The following is a 22678-nucleotide window of genomic DNA, read 5'->3' on the forward strand; positions in this document are numbered from 1 at the left end:
TACTAATGGAACAAACCCATGAAGTCAAGAGTAGTCAGTTCTTCATTTTCTTTGGTCTTAATATTAGGTTGCCACAAATTATCGATTTCTGGTTTCTTATTCATTGAACATGATAAATCAAGATTGCTTGTTTGACATTTTTACCTACATGAAAAATAAAGATAATTCAATTCTTAAAGCAGTCATAAATATGATACTCACTCTATGACATGTTGCCACTCTTCTGAAATATGGAAGGCATGAGACTAAATTATCAATTTGATACAATTGTACTCAACCCTCAAATTTAGAGTATTCGGTGCTGAATTTCAGTAAATATCTGTAGATAAAGTATTTCCAGAGACAAAATTAATGTTATCAGCTAAAATATAACCTTAAGTCTATAAAATGAAATCTATATACCAGTCACACAGCTTTAAACAAGTTCCATTTCTTTGAGTCACAAATTATGAGTCTTAGGACAGAAGTAACTGGATAAAATTCAATAATTTCTCAAATGTAGAATTAGAACTGATTACACAGACCTCTAGCCCAGGACGTTAAAATATACTTAACTAGATTCTTGTGTTGATATTGAAAAAAAATTACCACCACCACTGAGGAATTTAAAATAAGTCATACTCTGCTTCAAAAACATTTATTTTTCTCTGTTGACTGCAAAAAGAGAGAATTGGTGACTAAGTTTGTGTCCAAATCTATGTCACAGATAAAATAGGTGGGTGAAATAAGCTCCAGTTTGGGGGCCAGGACTAAGAAATCAAATACACAAAGAAATCTCTGACTTCATTCCTTCTAGAGAAACAACCTCTCCTCTGAACACAGCTGAAAACAGGACCACATTCTGTTGCATTTAGCCAACACTAACAAATACTTTGGAGTTCCCATAGTCTGGGAGTTCATTATCAGTTTATAATCAATTAAAGTCTCAGGCTATTTAAATAAATGGACTGCCAAAGAACATTCAGGTCAGTTACTATTGAGTGCAAATCATACCACAGTCCTTCTTCAGGGAGATCTTTGTGTGAACTGTGCTGAAATTTTATTGTAAACATGGATCTATTTAAAAGTGATTATTCATTTGAGTCTGATTTTTTTTCAGAACATGAAAATGTAAATATTTCATATGTGTAAGTTTATATAGACAAAGCCCTGTATCCCAGCCAGAAGAAAAGGAAGTCTTCTAAAAACTTTTATCATCTACCTCTGAAAATGCCCTCCAAAACCACAATTTCAGTGTCATCTAACTCAGATTCTAGTAAATTCAGACTTGATGGAAAATGTCTAACCTGCCATTTTTGTTACTTGTATTTTTTTTTTTCCTTCAGAGAGACACAGAAGTTCTTGTCCTGGACAAAAATTGTCTCTTCCTAAACCTTTCAAGCCATTGCATTAGTGGGGTGAAATAACACAGAAGGGACACTGTTGGACATGTAGTTAAAGTATCTGGGATCTCTAAGTATGGATAGTGCCAGGATCCTTGAATTCTTTCCTAAAATATATTGTGATCATGAGACTGGGGCCATATATTGATGGTGCCTCAGTTTCACTCTGGAAATGTCTGTCCCATCTTCCCCTCAGGGTTCAGGTGCCCAAATCCACATTTCCACCCACCATCCTGTGCTTTTGGCCGCCTGAATCACACCAGCCCTAATAAAGTTTGCTCACTCTGCAGAAAGAAACAAAAATCAAGTGGATACCTTCAGGATGGGGGAGAGTTTATATCTGTAAACATTTTCTTTGAAAGTTCATGTCAAGAAAATTTAAAGAAAATTAAAAAGCCATTTCAGAAAAAAAAAATTATACTTGCCCAAACACATGACTAAAATTTATGGCCAAAATGCAGCTCTGGTCTAAATTCCTACTTTGCTATGAAGGGATGGTTTAAACACATTCATCCCCAGGGTGGAATTGAAGATCATGTTCATATGACCATGTTCATGAATGATCATATCTTTATTTTCTACCTTTAATAGGGGTTTAAAATACACCATGTGTGTTCTTAGGCATTCCTCTGATTAGTACTGATTAAAAAAATACCTCTTGATGAGTGTCACATGACAATTATAACATATAGTTTATTTTTCTGTTGATAAATAAATACCTATGTAAATAGACATGACTAAAAAAAGTTTTGATTTCAGGTTTTAATAGAGAAAAAATGTAACCTTGCAAGGAAAAAAAAAATCAGAAATCATACGTCCAAGGTGAAATATTTAAAATTACTGCTGCTGCCCAAAACAAAGGACATTTTTCAGGCGGTTCAGAAAGTGAGTTAGAAAACTGACCAAAAACATCTCAAATACCTGAAAACTGGCTCCACAGATCTCAAAAAGAGTTTGAGGAAGAGTGCTGGGTGAAGACAAGTCCAACCCAGCAGCTGAGAAAAACAAGAATTTTGTTTTCCTATGCTGCTAAACAACACTGGTTTGGCTTCCTTCAAAGGAGATGAAAACTCTGTGAATAAAATCAGGACTAAAAATCTTCAGAAAGGATTTCTCATCGTCTTCCTTCTTTTCTTCTTTTTTTCCCCAAGCAAAGGTTTCTGCACAGCCCAGATATATAAAGACTCAAGATACAACATTGATGTCATCATTAATTTAGCTGAGGAAGGCATTCAGCCCAGGAATATGTTCAATTAATTCTTTTCAACATATATACATCCCTCAAAATACAAGTTCATGGGGGTTTTTCAAAGCACTGTGGATGTCTTTGTAAACAGAAATTGAGGCAGAAGTTGTACACACCAAAGTTTCTTTGAAATTTTCATAGTTAAAGGGTTTTTTTAAAATCTCAGGCTATAATATAGAAGATGAGTATTTAAGGTCATGTGATATAATTTTTTTTTTTTTTAAACACTAGTTGCAAGTATTCCATCATGCTCTGGTGGCTGTGAATTTGTCTTTTATTTAAAGTTTGCAGATCATTCCAGAGGGAACTTTCCTGCCCTTCTGAATTCTTTCAGAGAGAAACAAGACAGCCATTTCTAGAAAACAGCTGAAAAAATTTCTTTCAATACCTTTTATTACAAAAGCAAACAAACAAACAAAAAAAAAAACAGACAAAAAAAGCCCCAAATCAAAACCCTCACATACAATCAAGCGACTGAACCATTTGAGTTATTAAAGGCCTGTGGAGGAGCCATTTCTTCATAAATTGAATGCCAGCAGAGAACATCAAATAGAAAATAGAACAAATTCAAGTAAACTACAGCCTGGGAAGAATAAATGTGGATTTCGTTATACTAATTTAACTTTTATAAGAAAGAAGAGGCTTTCAAGCCCTTTTAACTGGTTATAGGAATTTTACAGGTTTTTACTTTCATTGCAAACAGTTTTATTCTTGAGTCTTGTTATTCTTTTCATATTCTCTTCAACAGAGGACAAATCCTTGCTCATGTGGAATAGCCAGAGGTAACAGAAAATCACTGTATTTTGGAATATGTACTTTTACAAATGTGGCCTTAATAGTACATTTAGGCCTCTTTTTTAACAACACAATTGATAAATAACTTCAAAAAATATACATTCCAGTAAGAGAAAATGTTTATATTTAAAATGGTAAATAATGGGCAATGAACCTAAATATTTGGAAAATTGCATTATTTTATTATTGTTTCTGCAAAAAAATTTTGTTTGCCAAATCAATGCCCTCTCTGTTAATCTTTTTTCTTTCATTAAGTTTAAGGAGCCTGGATAGAGTAAATTGGATATCCCAAGTCCCTTATGCAAGTCAGCTCAATCAAAGCCTAAGATGTTGTATGTGCAGACACACTCTCAGTGTGAAATCGGACAGGCTGAGGCATTAATCATTCTACATATGAATGATTAAATTCCCAAAATGGCAAGATCCTCGAAGATAAATTCTTCTAAGGCTGAATTTTCAGATTTAAGTTGGAAAAAAACAACACCTAAGAGCCTGTTATTGCAATGAAGATGGAGATGGAAACACACTTGGGCACAAAGGGCACCAGAAAACAGCAATCTTTCCATAAAAACACCAAAAAAACCCCCACAGAACTTCAGGATTTGCAGTTATTCTTATTTTAATATTTGCGATAGCTCTAGACAGTAACAATCAAATGTTCATTTTTTCTTGTTCTTCCCCTGACCTCTTCAATGAACTCTACCGCTGTAAATGTTTGGGTTTGCAGCATGAATTACAGAGAATATTTGACTTCCATCACTGACAGCAGTTATCTCAAACTCAGATTTGCTGTGCAAATAGTAGGGACTACAAATTCACTTTTATAAACTTTCTGAGTCAGTTGTTTAATATTCTCCTCCAGAGAACTCAGAAATAACTTTTTTTTTTTTTTTAATAACAGCAAACAGGATGGTGACAGATAAAGATCTTTGGAAGCTATTTTATTTAAAAAATAGAACATTGTGCCACGTTTCTCAATAGCTGTGTTTTCTCTTACAATGCATGACAATGGCTATACATATAATGAGTTTTTCCTACAGTTAAAGCAGTTAAACAGACTTTAGACTGTTTTTCTAACTTGAATAGACTTTTTGTAGATAACTATGCAATCTTATTGAATCAGACCAGAAAAAAGGAGGGATATACTGCACTGATACAATCCAAATCATCCCCAACTAGTAGCAAGTAAAATAAATGAATTTTAACACCACATTATTATAGCAAACAGTGAGGAACATTAAACATATAAATATAATGAATTACTGACACCAAGGTGACAAAAACATTAATGACTTTTGACAGCTCATGGTGTAATTAAAGATGCCATAGTATATTTGAGCCTGTAAAGTCTCTAGCTGAAAGATTAATTTAAAAATTACCATATTAAGGGCAAAAATAGATTTTTCAAATCTATATTAGTTGAGTTTTTTAGGAAAACACTGTTCTCAAGAACAGCAAAAAGAGATATGTTGTATAGATTTAAGTTGTCAGACTTGTTAATAGGAAGAAACTCTTCTTAAATTTGCTGCAGAGTGATGAGGAAAAGAAGCAAAAAAATTTATCCAGCCTATGGCCAAGAAACTGCAGCCATGACTCAAAGCTGACCTGGTATCCAGTAGGACAGAGTTATCATTAACTTACAGGACAAATAAGTCCAAACTGCAGACCAGACACACACATTTCCATTGGCTTTCAGAGGAAAGAAAGACAAGATTGCTGCAAAGGAATTTGTTGCTTGTGGTCCTTCAACAAACTTGATCCTCTCTTCAATTCAAAAATTCAAATCCCAGGTTGTGGAAAAACTGAGTAATTTAATGCAGAAATTGGGACAGGCAGCACAGTAATGAAAAACTGTGTCACTCCTTTTGTAAAAAAGATTATGTATTAGGAAAAGTAGCAATCAATATTTCCTATTTCCCTGTCAGTAAAAACCATTCTCTCTGAAGAGAAGTGTTGCTGTCACTGAGAAAAAAGAAGAATTCATCTTCTTGTGAAGAGGCACAAGTCAAACACTACTTACTTCCCTATAAAATCCAAATTTGCACGAGGTAGGGTGCAGCAGAACATTCTGCAGAACAGAGATGTGAATATCAATGTCTCTGAGAACAATGAAATAATTTGTGTAACTCCCCAACACAAAAGTTTATAAATATGATTTCTCTAGGGCACAGCCATATCCATGACAGCCACCACCAGTCCAGTGCCAGGCAGGACTTTGGAGGCCACTCTTTTCTCCAAAATGGCCTGGGATAAGATTTCATACAACAAAATGAAACCTAAAAACCACCCAGCCTCTACAAGATAAACTTCCATATGCCACAGAAAATGCAGGTTTTTGAGCAGTCAGCACAGCTTTTCTTTCACAGTCTAATTAATTTTACAATAGCAGCAGAAAGGATATTTTACCCCATACAATAACATCCAGTCCCAGAATGTGAATCTCTGAGAGGTGAATCCCAGGTTTCCAAAGTATGCACTTTGGGTTTGGGAACAGCAAAAATCTCTCCAGGAGAGCTACAAGACAGGAAGAGAAATTGAGTTGTCCAGATTTCTGTAAATAGTCTTAGCTGCCTTAGAAAGGCAATAAAAGGCTAAGAGCTTTAATTTGAAACTGCCATGCTTGTGCAGTGAATTGGTATGGGTAAAAAAGGGTTCAAAACTGGTTTATGGGCACCATCCATACTGTGGAATTACTCTCTTCCATCTCTACTTTGTTTCCTCCTTAATAAGCAGATTTTTTTTTTCTCCACAATAATTGTTCTCAAATGCAAGCTCAGTTCTTTAGCTTTCTTTCTCACAGTACAGAGTTTGTTTCCCTTTCTCTAAGAATAAAAGTTTGACTCCTGCAAGGCTGTCCTACAGGACTAAGATCTGAAGTCTGTGTGAGCCATTCTGCAAAACTGTGTTAGAGAACTAACAGCATGCTTCAATAATCTTAAAAAAAAAAATCACTGGGAAAAATAAACACAATAAATAATTTTTGGACAACACAAAGCAGCAATCTTTAGGCAATGCTAGTAAAAATCAGGCATTGAGGGAAAAGTTATTTTAGAATACTCTCCCATTTTGATCTTTCCTTCCCCCTTGCCTCTCTTGTATTTTTTTCTTATTTTTTTCTGGGAGTGATTTAAAGATTTTTTACATGAAACAGTAATCAGAAAATGATGCTCTGACTGAATTAAAGTTTAAAAAGCAAGTGAAATGTGCACATTTTAAGTGGAACCATTTAAAATTTGCCTGTATTATTACCTCGCTTCTTAGTGCAGTTGTAAGTAAGGTTTATTGAAAGAATATAGGCTAATATGAAGAATGTACAGAATAATAAAATATCAGTGTCTAGAGAGATGTGTTGATGTCTCAATGTATCTTCTGCTACACTTGTGATTATCAACTTTCAGTCTTTAGATCCTCCAGAATCCTCCTCATTACTTCAGAAGTACTTGACAACTTAGAAGAAAAGCTAGAACATAGCAGCTATGCCTCTGTCCTGAGAATCAGAGGTTCAGCAACTGACAGAGATATTTAAAACCATCCCACAACAGTTAAAATGGCCTAAAAATATCATACAAGTTTAACATGGTTTTCTTCATTTCTGGTGTATAATTTACCCTCATCTGTCTAATACCTTAGAGCTGCAAGGGCTCCTTTGGGGCATTTTATGTCTGTTAGGAATGTGGAATAGCAGGGTTTATTTGAAGTCACCACACATCCCGTGATTTAGAGACTCACCTTAAATTTATTGATGATTTTGTTGTGCAGTCAAATCCATTACAGGGAGCTGAACCTGCAATTCAAAACCCTGCCTGGCCTGTGCACTCTCCTCTTCTTCAAATAATGCCACAAGTTATTTCTGAGTAAACTCCTTATCTTCCAAGACAGATGTGGAATAATTAATTCAGTCCTGTCTCTAAAGCCCAGGTTAAGTGAGAGAAAATGATGAAATGACAGGAAAAATACCCCATACTTTTTTATTGTGTCACTTTGAGAAATAATCCATAAAATAAACATCAGACCTTGTGAGGGTTGTGTGACAGAAGAAGCATAAAATCTATTAAGGTTAGAAAAGACTTCCAAAATCACTGCATGGGACCATTGACCTTCCCACTGTGCTCACCTCTAAACCTGGCCACCAAAGTGCCACATCCACGTGGGTTTTGAGCAGTTTTGGGGATGGTGATTCCCTCTCTTCCCTGGGCAGCCCATTCCACTCCCTGACCACCCTTTTAAGGAAGAACTTTTTCCTAATACCAATTCTAGATTCCTCCTGAGCAAATGCAAATTGAGACCATTTTAATTTGTCCTTTGTGCCATGCTTCAGTTTAAGCCACAAAAAATTGTGAGGGGGAACACAGGAAATAAAAGAGAAAAATAATGAGTCACAGGATTATATTTTTTGCTCTTCCTTTGCAGGAACATTAAATAAATTTTGCCATATTCCCCAGAACACATGGAGAGAAGTTTTCCTTCCTCCTTTCTATGCTTTAGACTCTATCACAGAATACATTCTTTTCTTTTTAATTCTTTTGTTCTGTAAATAACTTTGCATAATCACAATTACAAAAAAAAAAAAAAAAAGGAAATGCCAATTTGGGAAAAACAAATAATTGTTCTATATGTCAGAGCCTTTATTGCTACAATCTCAGTGCCCCAAAAATTAACCGACAAGAAAAAATTACACAGATGTAATTATGTGTCTGAGGAGATTAGGTAATTTTAATAATTTTATGACATTTTATTGCAAGACATTTATTCCGGATGACTTAGGATGAATCATTAAAAATCAGTGCTGAATTTTGCTCTCCTAATTCTCAGATTACACAGCAGGTGGTGGGGATGGGGAGGAACAAAGAGAAGAATATTACATATGAAATGTACTGTGAAGTTTTGAATGCTTATGAATGAATTGGTGACATTTTCTGCAAGAATGTGTTTGGAAATACAGATAATATTTAGCAGTGTTTCTTCAGCACCTGGACAAAAAAAACAATACAGGTGTAGATCTGTGCCCTTATTTTTCCACCTTTTGCAGTTCTACTTGTTTTCAAGACCAGATTAGAAGTATCTAAAAAAGGAGTCCAAGGAAAAGGGGAGCAGACAGGTGTGTGTGACAAACAACTCAACTCTGGAAAAGACACTGCTGATGATTGTTGGAGGTCACCCTGGGTCAGGGGTGGCTCTGTGTGGTGGAAAGGTCTCTCCTCCAACCCATGCTTCCCAAGAAAGACTCAGCAGTCTCTGTTGTTCAGTCTCAAGGCAGTTTATTGCAAGTTATCTAAAAGATTTTCTTCTCGGGCTGCTGTGGTTTGCTCACAGCTCAGGCAGAGGCAGACACACACCCTGACATCCTCTCTGACTCCTTCTCTTCTTCTGCTTCTTCTGCTTCTTCTTCTTCTTCTTCTTCTGCTTCTTCTTCTTCTTCTCCTTCTTCTTCTTCTTCTTCTTCTGCTTCTGCTTCTGCTTCTCTCCCCACCCAGGGCTGCTGCTCTCTTTTATATGGTACATTACGTGTTACATGTTCACAGTTTTCCCCAATGCCTATTACCTATATTAAATGGAGATTTTCTATCTTTTATATGGTACATTACATGTTACATGTTTACAGTTTTCCCCAGTGCCCATTACCTATATTAAATGGTGATTTTCTATCTTTTATATGGGACATTACGTGTTACATGTTCACAGTTTTCCCCAATGCCTATTACCTATATTAAATGGTGATTTTCTACTCCAAACCAATCTGTGAGTGCCAGCATCACCAAGAACATGGAGGTGAGGAAGGAGAAAGAGGGAGGACAGGGCAGGCCCAGATCCCAAATCCATCTTAAAACCTCTGACCCCCATGTACAAAACCAAACCCCCCTGTACAGCACTCAAAAATTCTTCCCTCTACTTTGTGACTATTTCTACTCTAATATCTAAACTTTTGTGACTTCTTGTTCTTCCTGCAAGATTGGTAAATCATCCCATGGCTCAAACCCAAAATCCCAGCTGTTTCCAGCTGCCTGCCAGGGTCTCAAATGCTTCTGACCTGGGCCCAGAACATCCAAAAATGTCTGAGGGACATTTTGAGTTCCAACAGATGATCAGTTCTAGTCATTGGCTCCCTGGCATTTCTAATCTGATTTCTTCTGGAGATGGCATCTCGAGCAGAAATCAGCCCAGTTCTGCCTCAGAAGTGAAGCAGCAGTGGAAAGAAAGCTATAACTGCATCCAACAGCAGGTGTGTCAATTGCTGTGTACATGAGAGGAGTGGTTTCCCTTTGCTTTTCTGTTAAATAACAACAAAAAAATGCCGTTGTCCCAACAAGTGCATTAAAAGGGCATTTAAAAAATGATGCACATTCTTGGTGAGCTCTCAGGAACCACTGGAAGTACAATTACCTTGTGCACAAGGTGGCCAGAAACACCATTTATCTGCTCACTTTTGCACAGCCTGTGAGTTTTTTGCACTACTGTTTGCTCCCCAGACAGCATCCCTTGCTCAGACTACATCATTCCTTTGTAAATCCCCCAGATGTAACATGTTCCATTTCTATAATTAATAAGTGACAATTGCTATACAAATACACTCTCTGGATGGAATAATTATTCCATTTGGAAATGTGCTGAAGCAATTAGAACATGCTATCCCTGGGCAGTGTGATTGTAATAGCATAGTTTGCTGTGGTAAATTAATAGCTAATTATCTTTACCCTGAAACTTAGTGGGACATTGCCCTGGATCCATCAAAAAGCCCCTATGGTATTCCTGATTTATTGCTCCTGAGGATAATCTAACCTTATTTTAAGGTTTTTCCTTATATTTATAAGTTCTTCCCATTGTCTTTAGCTAAGAAGGACATACAGAAGACTAAGCTACCATACACAAGGTAGAGAAACAATAAGAATCTGTGATAATGAAAAAGATTATTTCCCTAAAAGTCTCTCTTTATGAGTATTAATTGGCAATAAAAAAGAAAGAAGATAATTTTGTTTCAAAAAACAGACTGAGTTGACATTCCTCTGTTAATTTAATCAATTGAAAATGGTCAAATATGCATTGATGGGGTTAACAGGAAGGAGTTGTATTTCACAGTCACTTAGGAACCAACTGTCTGGGTCCAGTTTTTTGTACAGAAATGTCTGCCACTTAAACCTGAATTTACTTATAAACCTGATTTCTCTGGCTAAACTGAGGAAAAAAAAAAATCATTAGTCTACTAGTTACATATTTGCACTACTTTAGCACAAAAACAATGCTAATAAAATAGCAAGCAGAATGGCCATGCAGTACAGTGACTCTCCTTGTTTCTTGTATATTGAAAATATTAATTTAGAGAATACACAATTTCTCACTGCTGCTAGAGGAAGATCTATGAACAGTAGAACCCTTTCATCCTTTATTTTCTCCTAAGTTTTTTTTTTTTTTAATTTTGGACAACTTAATTCATATTTTTTAAAAATTAAATCAAAACCCATACACATGAGCAAGGTAAACTCCCATTAACCTCTTTTACTAAATAAATACAATATGGGATTCATCCTAGTAGAAGTTCTCAGATGTTGGATTTTGAAAGCATCTGAAATAAAATTAATTGGTACATAGCAACAAATTTGCAACTGAATAGGGGCTTCTAACACTTGTTCTACTTTATGTCAACTGGTTAATGACAGTTACTCAATCACTTCTTGCTTCTGAAAAAATGTCTCTGCAGCTCAGCAGAGATGCAGCAGTGAAAGGCTGTGAGTTGCTTATGGCAATTCCTATCCCATCTGTAGCCAATTTCACAAGTAAATAAAAATTCCCTCTCCATAGGGCATGGAAAGCGGAGTGTGTGCGTTTATATGTTTCTATTATGGATCCTATTACAATTTCATTATCTGAAATTCACTGCTTTTCTACCTTCTAAATCATTAAGAAAGTGTGAAGGGACAATAGCCACCAACGTACATAACAGCAAACAACAAACTGAATTTCAACACCTGATTGAAACAGTCATGAAAATCCCATTAAATGCAAAAAAAAAAATATAATTATATAATGCTTAGCAATCCATTTTAATAGTGAATCAATTGGGATTTACATTAATTTGGTTAAATCTCCAAACTACTTTTTTTTAAATTTTTATTATTATTATTATTATTATTATTTTATTTTTCCTTTTGGCTGGAGTTCCTACTCCTAATCCAAGAACCAGGAACATCCAAGATATTTAAAGAAGTTTCTTCCTAGTGTGTTTTTCAGGAAATTAAACCTGTCCTGGATTTCTGGAGCAGAGGATGCCCATCCCAGCTTGGCCCACATGGGAATGTTCTCTCCTGGACTCGGAGCACCTCTGATGCACATCAGCTCTGGGGCAGTTCCATAAAAATCCAGTTTTTTTCCCCTGGAAGCTGAATTTATTGTAGCTTTCCAAAGTAACTGCCCAACAATGTGCAAACCAGACTGTCCCAGGCAAAAATGTGGGATGTGACCCTTGTTCAGCCAAGTCTGAGAACCAGCTGGACAAACACCTACAAGCAAATATCACTGATCTCTTGGGAGTTCAGATGAGAAATCTGACACCTACAAATAGGATTTCTTTCCTAAGACACAGATTATTTTGAGCCACTTCAGAGAAATGCCAAGACAGATGTTCAAGATGTTATAATCTTTCATAAACAGGATTAAATATTACATGCAAATATCTCTAAAGATGTTCAAATGTCTGCATATGTGCACAAAATCACATAAAGATTTCTCTGTTTTATTCAGATTTTTAACTCAAAATTAATCCTTCAGTAATTGCTTCACATCAAAAGCTGAAGTAAGTGAAGTCTGGATGCCACTAAAGTACACTGCAAAGCATTTTAAATGCTATAAAATATTTTTAATAAATAATCAAATACACATTTTATTCACAGTTAATCCTTTCCTATGTATTGATATAGTTAAACTCCCATGATGGATGGTGACAAAATCCCCTCCCTGACCCCTTCCCACTCCCTTCCCTGTACTCCCCAGCACCTCTATTCCATTTTTTCCCACAATGGGAATTTTTTTCCAGGCTCATGAAGCAGGATTGCTGAACAAACCTCACCTCCAGCAGGAGCCAGCTCCTTCCAGCAGCAAATTCCTCCCTTCTGTGCTTTTTTCCAGTTCCCACTGGGACAGCCTAAGTCATAGAAAATTCCTTGTGTGGCCTGGACAGTGCAAGTCAAAGCATGCAGTGAGAGGGTTAAAATTGTTCTTTCTAAAGAACTTATTTCCCTCTAGTCGTTCATAAAGGAACATCTGTTCCTTTAAAAAGAAAAAAAAAAAAAGATATAATTGTGGTAGATTCCACTAAATGCATTTAAAAAATATTTATTATACCCTGGATTAGTTCTGAAGAGTTCCACTTACACATGAGTGAATTTGTATGTGGAAAAGACTAAACAATGACTGGACAAAAAGCATTCACCACTAATTAACAATTATATATATTTATATGCTTGTATGCATATTTTTAAATTTCTAAATCAAATAAACTACATGTCAGTTATCAATGAAAGCATCCTCTTTATATCAAACTCCTTTTCTACTTTCACCACCTTTGCCTGTATTGACTGAAAGATATATAAATATTTCCTCTGGATCTTCCCTCTGCAGACCCCAAACTTCCTGGATGACATGCAACAGAGAACAATGTGCAGCATATATTTATATTATTTATATTTATATTTATATTTATATTTATATTTATATTTATATTTATATTTATATTTATATTTATATTTATATTTATATTTATATTTATATTTATATTTATATTTATATTTATATTTAGTTATAGTTATAGTTATAGTTATAGTTATAGTTATAGTTATAGTTATAGTTATAGTTATATTATTTATATGTATTTTTATTTTAATTTTTATTTTATTTTTATTAATAGTTATAGTTATAGTTATAGTTTTTATAGTTATAGTTATAGTTATAGTCATAGTCATAGTCATAGTCATAGTTATAGTTATAGTTATAGTTATAGTTATAGTTATAGTTATAGTTATAGTTATAGTTATATAGTTAGTTATAGTTAGTTATAGTTATACTTATAGTTATAGTTAGTTATACTTATAGTTATAGTTATAGTTAGTTATACTTATAGTTATACTTATAGTTATAGTTGTTATAGTTATAGTTATAGTTATAGTTAGTTATAGTTATAATTATAGTTGTAGTTATAGTTATAGTTATATATTTGTTTAGATTTAGATTTAGATTTAGATTTAGATTTAGACTTATGCATGTATATGTATAATATATATATGGAGAGATATATATAATACATATATATGTATGTGAAGGAGAATCTGTAGCACTTCAACAGAAAACTGGAAGCAATGCAATACTATGTACACATAGTAAAATTTAAATATGAGCCAAATGTTCTTTATAATGTGATTTAAAATGTAAATCAAAATTATATTCTGCGCAAAGGTGAGGACCTTATCTATTTAAGGCCAAATAATAATTGAAGCAAAAATCCTTTGCACTTTTCCTGACTCAAAATTAATTTTTGAGTTTTTGAACGTTTTTTTTCATGGCAGTGATAGCAGTACACGATTTAATTATTTGATTAAATTCAGAAAATATAAAAAGTAAATGTCCTATCAAACATATCTGAAATACTAAACCATGTGACATCCTTAAGATTCCTCTTAGGCAAAAGCCACGAGCTTTCAGATGTCCCTCCACGCTGCAATCAAAAGGTGTGACTTCCAGCTGCATGCACAACATAAATTCCCTTCTTCATCTTTGACTGTGATGAAACAGCCCAGAATGAGCAGAATAATTCGTCCATGAGAAATAAGATTGTCAGGAGCTGGAACCAAATGTGGAGGAAATGCTCCTTGTGAGGGAGACAGTGACAGCCAAGCAAATTTTGTTCCTGAGTGAGGAAAATCCCAGGAAGGGTTGTTGAGGGATTATTCCAGCTGGAGAGGGTTGGTCCAGGGGCTTCTTCTCTACAGCCTCAGGGGGCAAATGGAGCAAAAGAGGAGAAACTCAGCATTTTGTGAGTCAATTTTTGCACTGCAGCCACTCACCCTCAGTCCCTCTGCATTCAAACAGACACGGCTTTTCCATCATTAAATCATATATATAAACCCCCCCTCCACAGAGACATTTGGGCATTAACTGAATTTCATGATTCATCCCAAACTATGACAATCACTCAAAATAAACTGCTGCACATAACTTTTACTTCAGGAAAGCATGAATTTATAGTATCAAGAAAACTCTTAGCATGGGAAATTTCTCTGTGCATTCATGTCATGTAAGCTTCAGTTTCTTATTTCCTTTTTTTATTCCTCATCTGTCAAAACTATATTTTCATACACAATGAATATATACTCATATACAATGGGGGAATTTCATTACACATTACAAGAATTGTATTGCCGTATCACACATTTTTAAAATTTTCTTTCAAGATTTATATTGTTGCAATGCTCTGAAACTTACACTAAAATACAATTTTGTATGGGGTCCTATAATTTATTTGCTAGGACAATTTGATGCCCACAATACATAATTTTGTGATCTAGTTATATGTAGAAATCTCTTGTATTTGTTTATGAAAATTTAATATTATACTATTACTTGCAATTAATATATCTTTTTAAAGAATATTGTACATAATGTAGTAACTTTGCATTCATGGTGCCAGAAGGAGTATTATACATCCATATATAAATATTTATTTATTTTTTATAAATATATTTATAAATCTATATTTATATTTATAAATATATGTTTTAATATATACCTATGTATTTATTACTTTAAAAATAATTCATGTGTATTGAAAATAATTTAAATATTAAGTTTGAGAACTCTGCTTCCTGAGCTGTTACTAGTTTTAACATATATTCTTTTCACTTTGGAAAAAGAAAACTCTTAGAACATTTTGTCCCTTTAGAAACAGAAGGACTTTCATTGCTGTCTGGCTTTGTCCTTCTGTGTCATTTTTTTTTCCCCTTTTGATGGGAACTGGAATGGACTCTCTAAATATTTATGACCCTCTGATCAGGCCTCCTGCTAGCACTGCATTTACCCTTTAGCACTTAATCAGGATGGACATATTTAAAGCATCAAGCCTGAATCTTGGCCTTCCTGTGGGCAAAAGACATTTTTCCACGGATTTAAACAAGTCCACGACTCCATCCTCTGGGGAAGTTTCTTTGAAAAGTGTTTTTTATTGTCACTTCTGAGCAGTTGGTGCTACCCAGCACTTTAGACTCAGGAGGGTCACAAAGGACAGGGTGAACAACTCTGAAACTCTCCAAAGCAAGGCCAGGATGACTTTTTATGTTGATTTCCAGATAGTCCTTTATGTTTTTTTGCAACTTTCAAAGTTTTGGTTTATTTTATACCATTTTTCTCAACCTGCAAATGTTTTATCCTTACTTGGTTGAAAATCATCGCTTCCATATTATTCTGCTATACCCAAAATTTACTTGGATTTTGATACTAAGACTGACTCTCCCCTACCTCTTTAATTGTCCTCTTGTAATCCCACCACCACAGAATCATGGGCTTTTACATAAATTATGGAAAGATAAGCAATTGAGAAACATTATTTTTGATATATTCATTGCAAAGTATAATTCTTATGGTTATTAACAAGTGTCTTCTGATTTTATTAGCATTCTGAATTGTAGCCTTGAAAATAGCACACACTGATGGAGAGAAGGAAAAAAGTTGGAATGTCATTTACATAATTTTTTATAATTTCAATTTGGTTTAAATTTTACTTCAGATATTTGGTTTAGACAAAATAAATGTTTCTGAATCCTGGAGTAGATCTTAACCAAACAGTCATTTTACTCTTTCTGTTCAGGGTGTATCAATAGGATTTGATAGATACGAGACAAAAAGCAATATCTGGAATTAAAAAAAAAAAATAACAGATTTATCAGTTACTAAGACAAATTCATGGTTTCTCTCAAACTACTGCTCTATAAAATGGGCAAGCATTTTTTTCGATATTTTCCCCCTATATAGAATTGTTGGGCAGCTTCATGTAATCGGATTTGGTTTTTCATTGATTCTAACCTGGTATAAGTTAAATTTTATCTTATCTGGTCCAGCTCTGTTTTTAAAAGCAGACATGTCAGGTTACACAGCCCACTGGCATCATGTGATTTAATGTGTTTAAAATAGGTTGTTATAAATAGGCTGTTATAAATACCTTTTTATATATAAAAATGTATACAGATGGAGACATATATGCATTCACTCCACCAAGTGAATAACAACTACATTTTTGGTGCATGAAGATTGGATGCAGCAGTATTTGGTCCTATTTCGGCCCAAAGGTGGAAAGAATATTGCAAAGATATTTATTTATTAATATCTTTGTTGTTAGTGCTCTGTGTCAGAGGAAAGTGAGAAAATAAAACCTGTGCCAATTTTGGTGCAAAACATGAATAGTACAGAATATTTTCCACACAGAAAATCTGCCTCTTGTAATTCAGGGCAATAACTTCAGCCAGGGGCATGGAGGGGGAGTTTATGAGTTTGTAAATTCCAAAATTTGGGCTATGTGTGGTATTGCCCCCAGCCTCTGCACTGCTGTAAGGGAAGATTTTGTGTTTTTTGATGTCTCTGCTAGTAACTGAAGGGGTTAACCACTAATTAATCCAAAAAGATGAAAGATTAAAGACCACTGCAGACCTTCATACTGTTTGTTTGTTAAAAAAAAGAACAAACACAGGTCTGCTTAAACAAGAACGATTAGTTTTCCTACCCTGAAATTATGATCCTTTCTGAGCAGAGGACAAAGAGAAATTTATTTTTATATTTGTGCTAAATTCTTCAAGGGTGGAAGTATCCTGAAGCCCCATTAAAGTAAGGCTCTTAAAATAAGCATCATAATCAGATTTATTGTGAAATAAAATTTTATTATTATTTTCACAAGTACAACTTTTATTTACAATATTTATAGCATTTTATATCCAGAACTTTCCCTGGAACTGCTATCAACATCTTCTGCCTAGAGCTTGTTCACAAATATTATGGTATAGTCCTTTCTTTTAAATTCTGACTAGACAGCTATTAACTGAATGGAAGCAAAAGAGTTATACATAATAATATTTGTCTGCATATAATACTTCCACCATAAGTCAATCAGTTAATTCAGGAGACTCAGCAAGGAAACTCTGTATAATTGCTGTTCCTGGCCTCTGATTTTGGTCACTCTCTTTCAAACTACCCACACGAGTACCACCACATCTAGGGGCTCTCAGGTGCTCAGGACAGAAGCCCCCACGAAGTTTTTAATGGATTGTTGTCAGACAGGAGGGTTGTAGTGTGTCGTCCTTGGAGATGTTAAAAATCTGTCTGGGAGGGGTCCTGGGTGCCCCTGCTTGAGCACAGAGCCTGGGGCAGTGACCTCCAGAAGTCCCTTCCACCCTCAGCTGTTCTGTGACATTCCTTGTGACATCAGGGAGAGCTTGGATCAAGGCCCTGCTGTGACATTTTTTTATATCCTTAAAGAAAACCCTAACATTTTCCTTGAAGTTTTTTTAAATATAGAGTCTTGACAGAACAGTTTCTGTACAGAGGCAGATTCCTTATAACAGTTTCATTTCAATAATTCTATCTCTCCATATGTATTCTCCATGATTGAATTACAAATGAATATATTAAAGTATATTCATAATTATCAATGTAACTGGAGCCTGAATAAGCCATATTATACATGCTGAATTTATGAGGGGAAAAAGCTAAAAAGTGTCATTCCTGTCTCAGATTCTTCCTAAGGCCTAATCAAAATGCACCTCATTGAATTCAAAATAGCTCTTCCTGAAAGAAAATAGTAAAACAGTTTCTGAAAATAACCTGGAAAAAAGGAATCTTCTATCTGACTACTGATATAAGTCCTGAAGAGACACATCATCACATTAGATCTTACCATTCCCTATATTATCCCTAAATGCATGGCTTTTTCCATATTAATCCACTAGTAGCCTAGAAACATAAAAAGGTTTTAAAGAATTTAAAAATTTATGGACTGTATAAGAAGTAACCACCAACTTTTACCTAAATTACTTTTATGACATTATTTAGTATCCTATCATGTTGTATTTCCCTCCTGTTTTCCTCTCTGTCTTTTTTTACCTGGCATGAACCTCTCCCAGTGACTTGAAACTACTCAGTTCTGAGGACCAGAATAATCACAGGACTGGAAATAAAAACAAAAGATATCTCTATGATAGGAGACATAATGAACTTTGAATCAAATTGGGCTCTCAGGTAAAAAGTAAAAGCCAGCAGCAAAGCAGAGTCACTACAATGAGACAGCACAATGAAGAAAGCTGGCCTTATTTTTTTTTTTGGTTTTTGTTTCCTTCCTCCAGATATAGCTTATGGTGATGGTGATGCCAGCACAAGGGTGAAGGTTGCACATTCCAACCAGAAAACTTCATTACTCGAGAGGTCAGCTCTACAGGAACTTGGAAATATCAATCAAGGTACACAGAACTTGGTCAGCTTAGCTGGCCAGCAGAGTCAATCAAGGGAAAAATATAGACAATATTCACATTTTAATTTAAAATATTATATATCAGCCTCAAGTGGAAAAAGCACTTCTTAAATTGCTTCGGGTGATGGAGGAGGCGCAGAGTCCTGGTGGGTCTTTAGGATTCTCTGTGGCTCTGTGGAAAGTCTCTCCATCTCACCTTAATGTCAGACATCTATAACATAGGCATTTAGATCTGGACTAGTTATCTGGATGTCTTTTACAATTGCCTGAGAAAAACAAGCACAATTTATTTAACCTGCTTTAAGACACCTATTTAAGGATAAAATTAATTGCTCTCTACAAGTGCTCTCCCTTGGCTGAAGCAGATACTGTGTGTTATCAGACACAAGTTAATACAGTTTTCAAAGCATGAACTGATAAATCTCACCTTGCCACCCCTATTTTCTCTCAGCCTTTTTCCACAGTTATCCATCTAAATTCTAGGATTTCTGTGGCAACATCTAAATTAATGTAGTCGTGTCTTGAATCGATCAGCAAACTACCACGACAGCACCTTTGAACAAGCAAGGTCTTATCCCACTTTTGAAGTTGTTAATGTACTTGGAAGTGTTTTCCTGACCTCAGGGTTAGGATAATTTTATAAGTTCTGTGCCATAAAGAAGCTTTGCATCTTGGATGGTTGCATGGAGGGACACACTTGGTGTCTGGTGCTGTTTGCACACAAAAAATCCTCAATTTCCCACTCATCCCTGGCACTATCCAGCATTAATCCTTCCTACAGCTCCTGCAACAGGGTTTTGGTTCCTCAGACCACTCTTTTCTAAAAACCTAACAGCCAGAATTTATTTTTTACACAGCATAATCTCATTCTTGTGTCAGTAAAATATAACCGGGAAAACCCTTGCTCTATAAAATTCCCTAAAAGCAGCAAATTCATGCCCACTGCTCAGGCATCTGGCTTTGTCTAGAGAAAATGCAGAAGGTGAGGGAAATGTCACTATGAAAACAATTTGGAAAATCTAAAAACCAAAGTAACTCTTTCAATATGCAGTTTTAGTTTCAGTGTCTGTTTTTGTTACTTACCTTCTTCTGCCGTGTGGTCTGAGTCAATAGAAACTATTTTGGCTTCAGAGAAAAAAAAAAATAAAAAGAAAAGACCTCGTGAGGTTTGCTCAGGGTGCAGTGACATGAAAGCAAGATACTGTTTTTATTAGATCCAGGTAAAATCAGAAAAGTAAAATTATTTCCATTTCCCTCAAGGGAGTGTTGACAATAATGACATTTTTCAGTTCTGCGAGAACATTGGGTTTGGAAACTGGCAATGTAAATCACCTTGAGAGTCAGATTTTGGCCTTAAAACACATTTTATCATTTCGGTAACATGATTGCATTGGGAGCTTTGTAACTACTGGAGAAATGTGACCAAAATGTTTTCTTAATGTCTGCAGTTGTGAAAATATCCTGTAATTTGCACTGTACAACACTCTAGAAGGAACATCTTGCCTTGCAGCAGAGTATACCCATGCTCAGAGCTCAGTCACATTTACAGTGCTCATGTTTTACAGAAATTTATACTGGAATTGTACAATACCAAAAGCAGTATTTGTTCTGCTTTCTGTGGGATTTTTTCAGCTCCACTCCCCTGCCTGTTTATGCAAAAAACTTTAGATTATCTTCTTGATATTACTTTATATTGGAAATAAATAGAGCCTAAATTCTGCCCTCAGATGAGCATGAAGTTTTTCTGATTGAAATAATAAATTTTACTTACATCCTCTTTATACTTCTGCAGGGAGTGCTTAGGAAAAGCAGATGCTATCTACTTTTCAGAGGTTGTTCTGCCAGGTATAGTCACATTCACCTGTCAAGATGAAAATAATGAAAAATTAATTCTGTTGCCATTAGTAGAAAAAGGATAAAACCTCTTAAACAGATGCATACTATAATAAATAAATAAATAAATAAATAAAAAATAAATAAATAAAAACCTTTAAAAAATTGGACTTTTGTTTTGGCAGAGGGAACTCTTCAGGTACCTGGAAATATCCAGCAGTGTCTGCCCAGGTCAGGACATGGTGTGTTTTCCTCCCTGTTTTTTCCCCCCTTATTTTCAGTGTTCTGTGAAAAAGAGATCTCCATCTGGCCTTTCAGATGCTAAAAGAACAGATAAACATGAAGAAGGATTAGGTGGAAATGAGGAGTATCTGCAGACATTAAGGATAAAGAGATTAAAGATGGTTCATATATGGAAAAACTGACATATTTAGAAAGGAATTTTTCAAAGATTTTTCAGTTTTTCATGATGGACAACTTGAAAATAAATAAATAAAAAAAGGTCTGTTTAAAAATATTTTAAAATAGATGCATTATAATTGTATTTGGAAGGTAAATGAAATTGCAATTAATGAAATTTTCATCAAATGTTGACAAGGTCTCTTTCAGTAAAACAGTTAATTAAAGTGTTCAGTCAAAATAGAAAATTCAGGTTGACTTGTAGTGATGACTGCAACAATACTTTCTGCTAATAATGAGCAATTTTGGAAATATAGAAGTTAAATATAATGTTGTACAAATCAGTTCCTAAACAGAAAAAAAGACAAAAGCCAGGTGTAAACATACCTGAATTCCTGTCTAGATTTCCTTCCTGCAAGAGTTCTAGACCTGTCTATAAGGATGGCAGAGTCCATCTATTTCATTTGCTCCTGTTATTGTGTAAAGTGTCAGCTATGACCTTTTTAACTGCTTTATATAAGAGAAGTAGAAAATATTGAAAGGGTGTCTGGGTTTCTCTTTATTATGTTTTGATTTTGGCGGGGATTTTTTCTGTTTAAAATTTGAACTTTGCTTTAAGAGGCCCTTAGATAAAAAGGAATTTTTTACAGGCATAAATAAATGTCAGAGAATTAATTTTCATTTTCATTATGACAAGAAAGGTCTTTACCAGAAAACAGAGAAAGACGAACTAATACCATCAAAGGGTATTTGATCTCCTTCTCACATATTTTTTTGAGGACTTTTCTTGAAAGTTAACAGCTGGAGCCACTTAAAGTGACTTGACACTTGTGCAATTATGCATATTTTTGTAAGAAATTCTAAAGCAGGCTAGTCTGTTGTCAATCATAAAGTTAATATAAATATAAACATTGCAGCAGGACGACCCCAGCTAAGAGAGAGGAAAGGAATATCACAATTTTACATACATTAACACCTTCTAAAGCAGTCCTACCATGACTATTAGTGACAGCAGAAAATTATCATTGTAATTACTATTAAAGTTATCTTAAATTTCACAATAGCCTCAGTAAGACCAAGTACTTAATTTGTTGCTTCTTGAAGGAGGAATAATTGAGGTGGGAGAAGAGAGGCGAAGAGCAATGAGGAAAAGTGTTCAATACTTCAACATAAGAGTAAATTCTACCTAAACATTGTTTTTCAGACATGTTTTGTGACTATATAGAAAATAAACCAGCCCTTATCTTATGTTTATTTTAATAAAGTGTCATACAGATAAAGCTCACAGGGAAAATGCCAATATTTATTTAAGAACTTTCCCACCCACCTGTATCCCTCACCAAGAACCCCTTTGCAGGGCTGGCACGTAAATTTCAGAATAAATGTCTGTCCACAATAGCCTGCAAATGGTGATAACAAAATATTCAATCTGCTCTGAAGTCAGGGGGTTAGCACAATGGCATCTGCTCCCATATCTGTTCTCACTGTCAGCATGCAAAATGCAAAGAAATCAGGGGACTGGGGAAAAAAAAA

At 34.9% G+C, this 22678-nt stretch overlaps 1 protein-coding gene across 1 annotated transcript in view; it reads right to left on the reverse strand.

Annotated features, from left to right (window-relative positions):
• Positions 1 to 20042, reverse strand: part of LOC146763570 (uncharacterized) — a 33670-nt gene extending 13628 nt beyond the window's left edge. The window contains exons 1-3 of the mRNA XM_085567853.1: positions 19997 to 20042; positions 14061 to 14397; positions 12482 to 12556 (exon numbers count right to left, since the gene is read on the reverse strand). Of these exons, the coding sequence (XP_085423979.1) occupies positions 12482 to 12556; positions 14061 to 14163 (178 nt within the window). The 5' untranslated portion in view covers positions 14164 to 14397; positions 19997 to 20042. The remainder of the gene's footprint in view (positions 1 to 12481; positions 12557 to 14060; positions 14398 to 19996) is intronic.
• Between the last annotated feature and the right edge of the window lie 2636 nt (positions 20043 to 22678).

This window comes from Lonchura striata, chromosome Z, assembly GCF_050655825.1.
Source record: "Lonchura striata isolate lonStrDom1 chromosome Z, ASM5065582v1, whole genome shotgun sequence".
Lineage (NCBI taxonomy): Eukaryota > Metazoa > Chordata > Aves > Passeriformes > Estrildidae > Lonchura > Lonchura striata.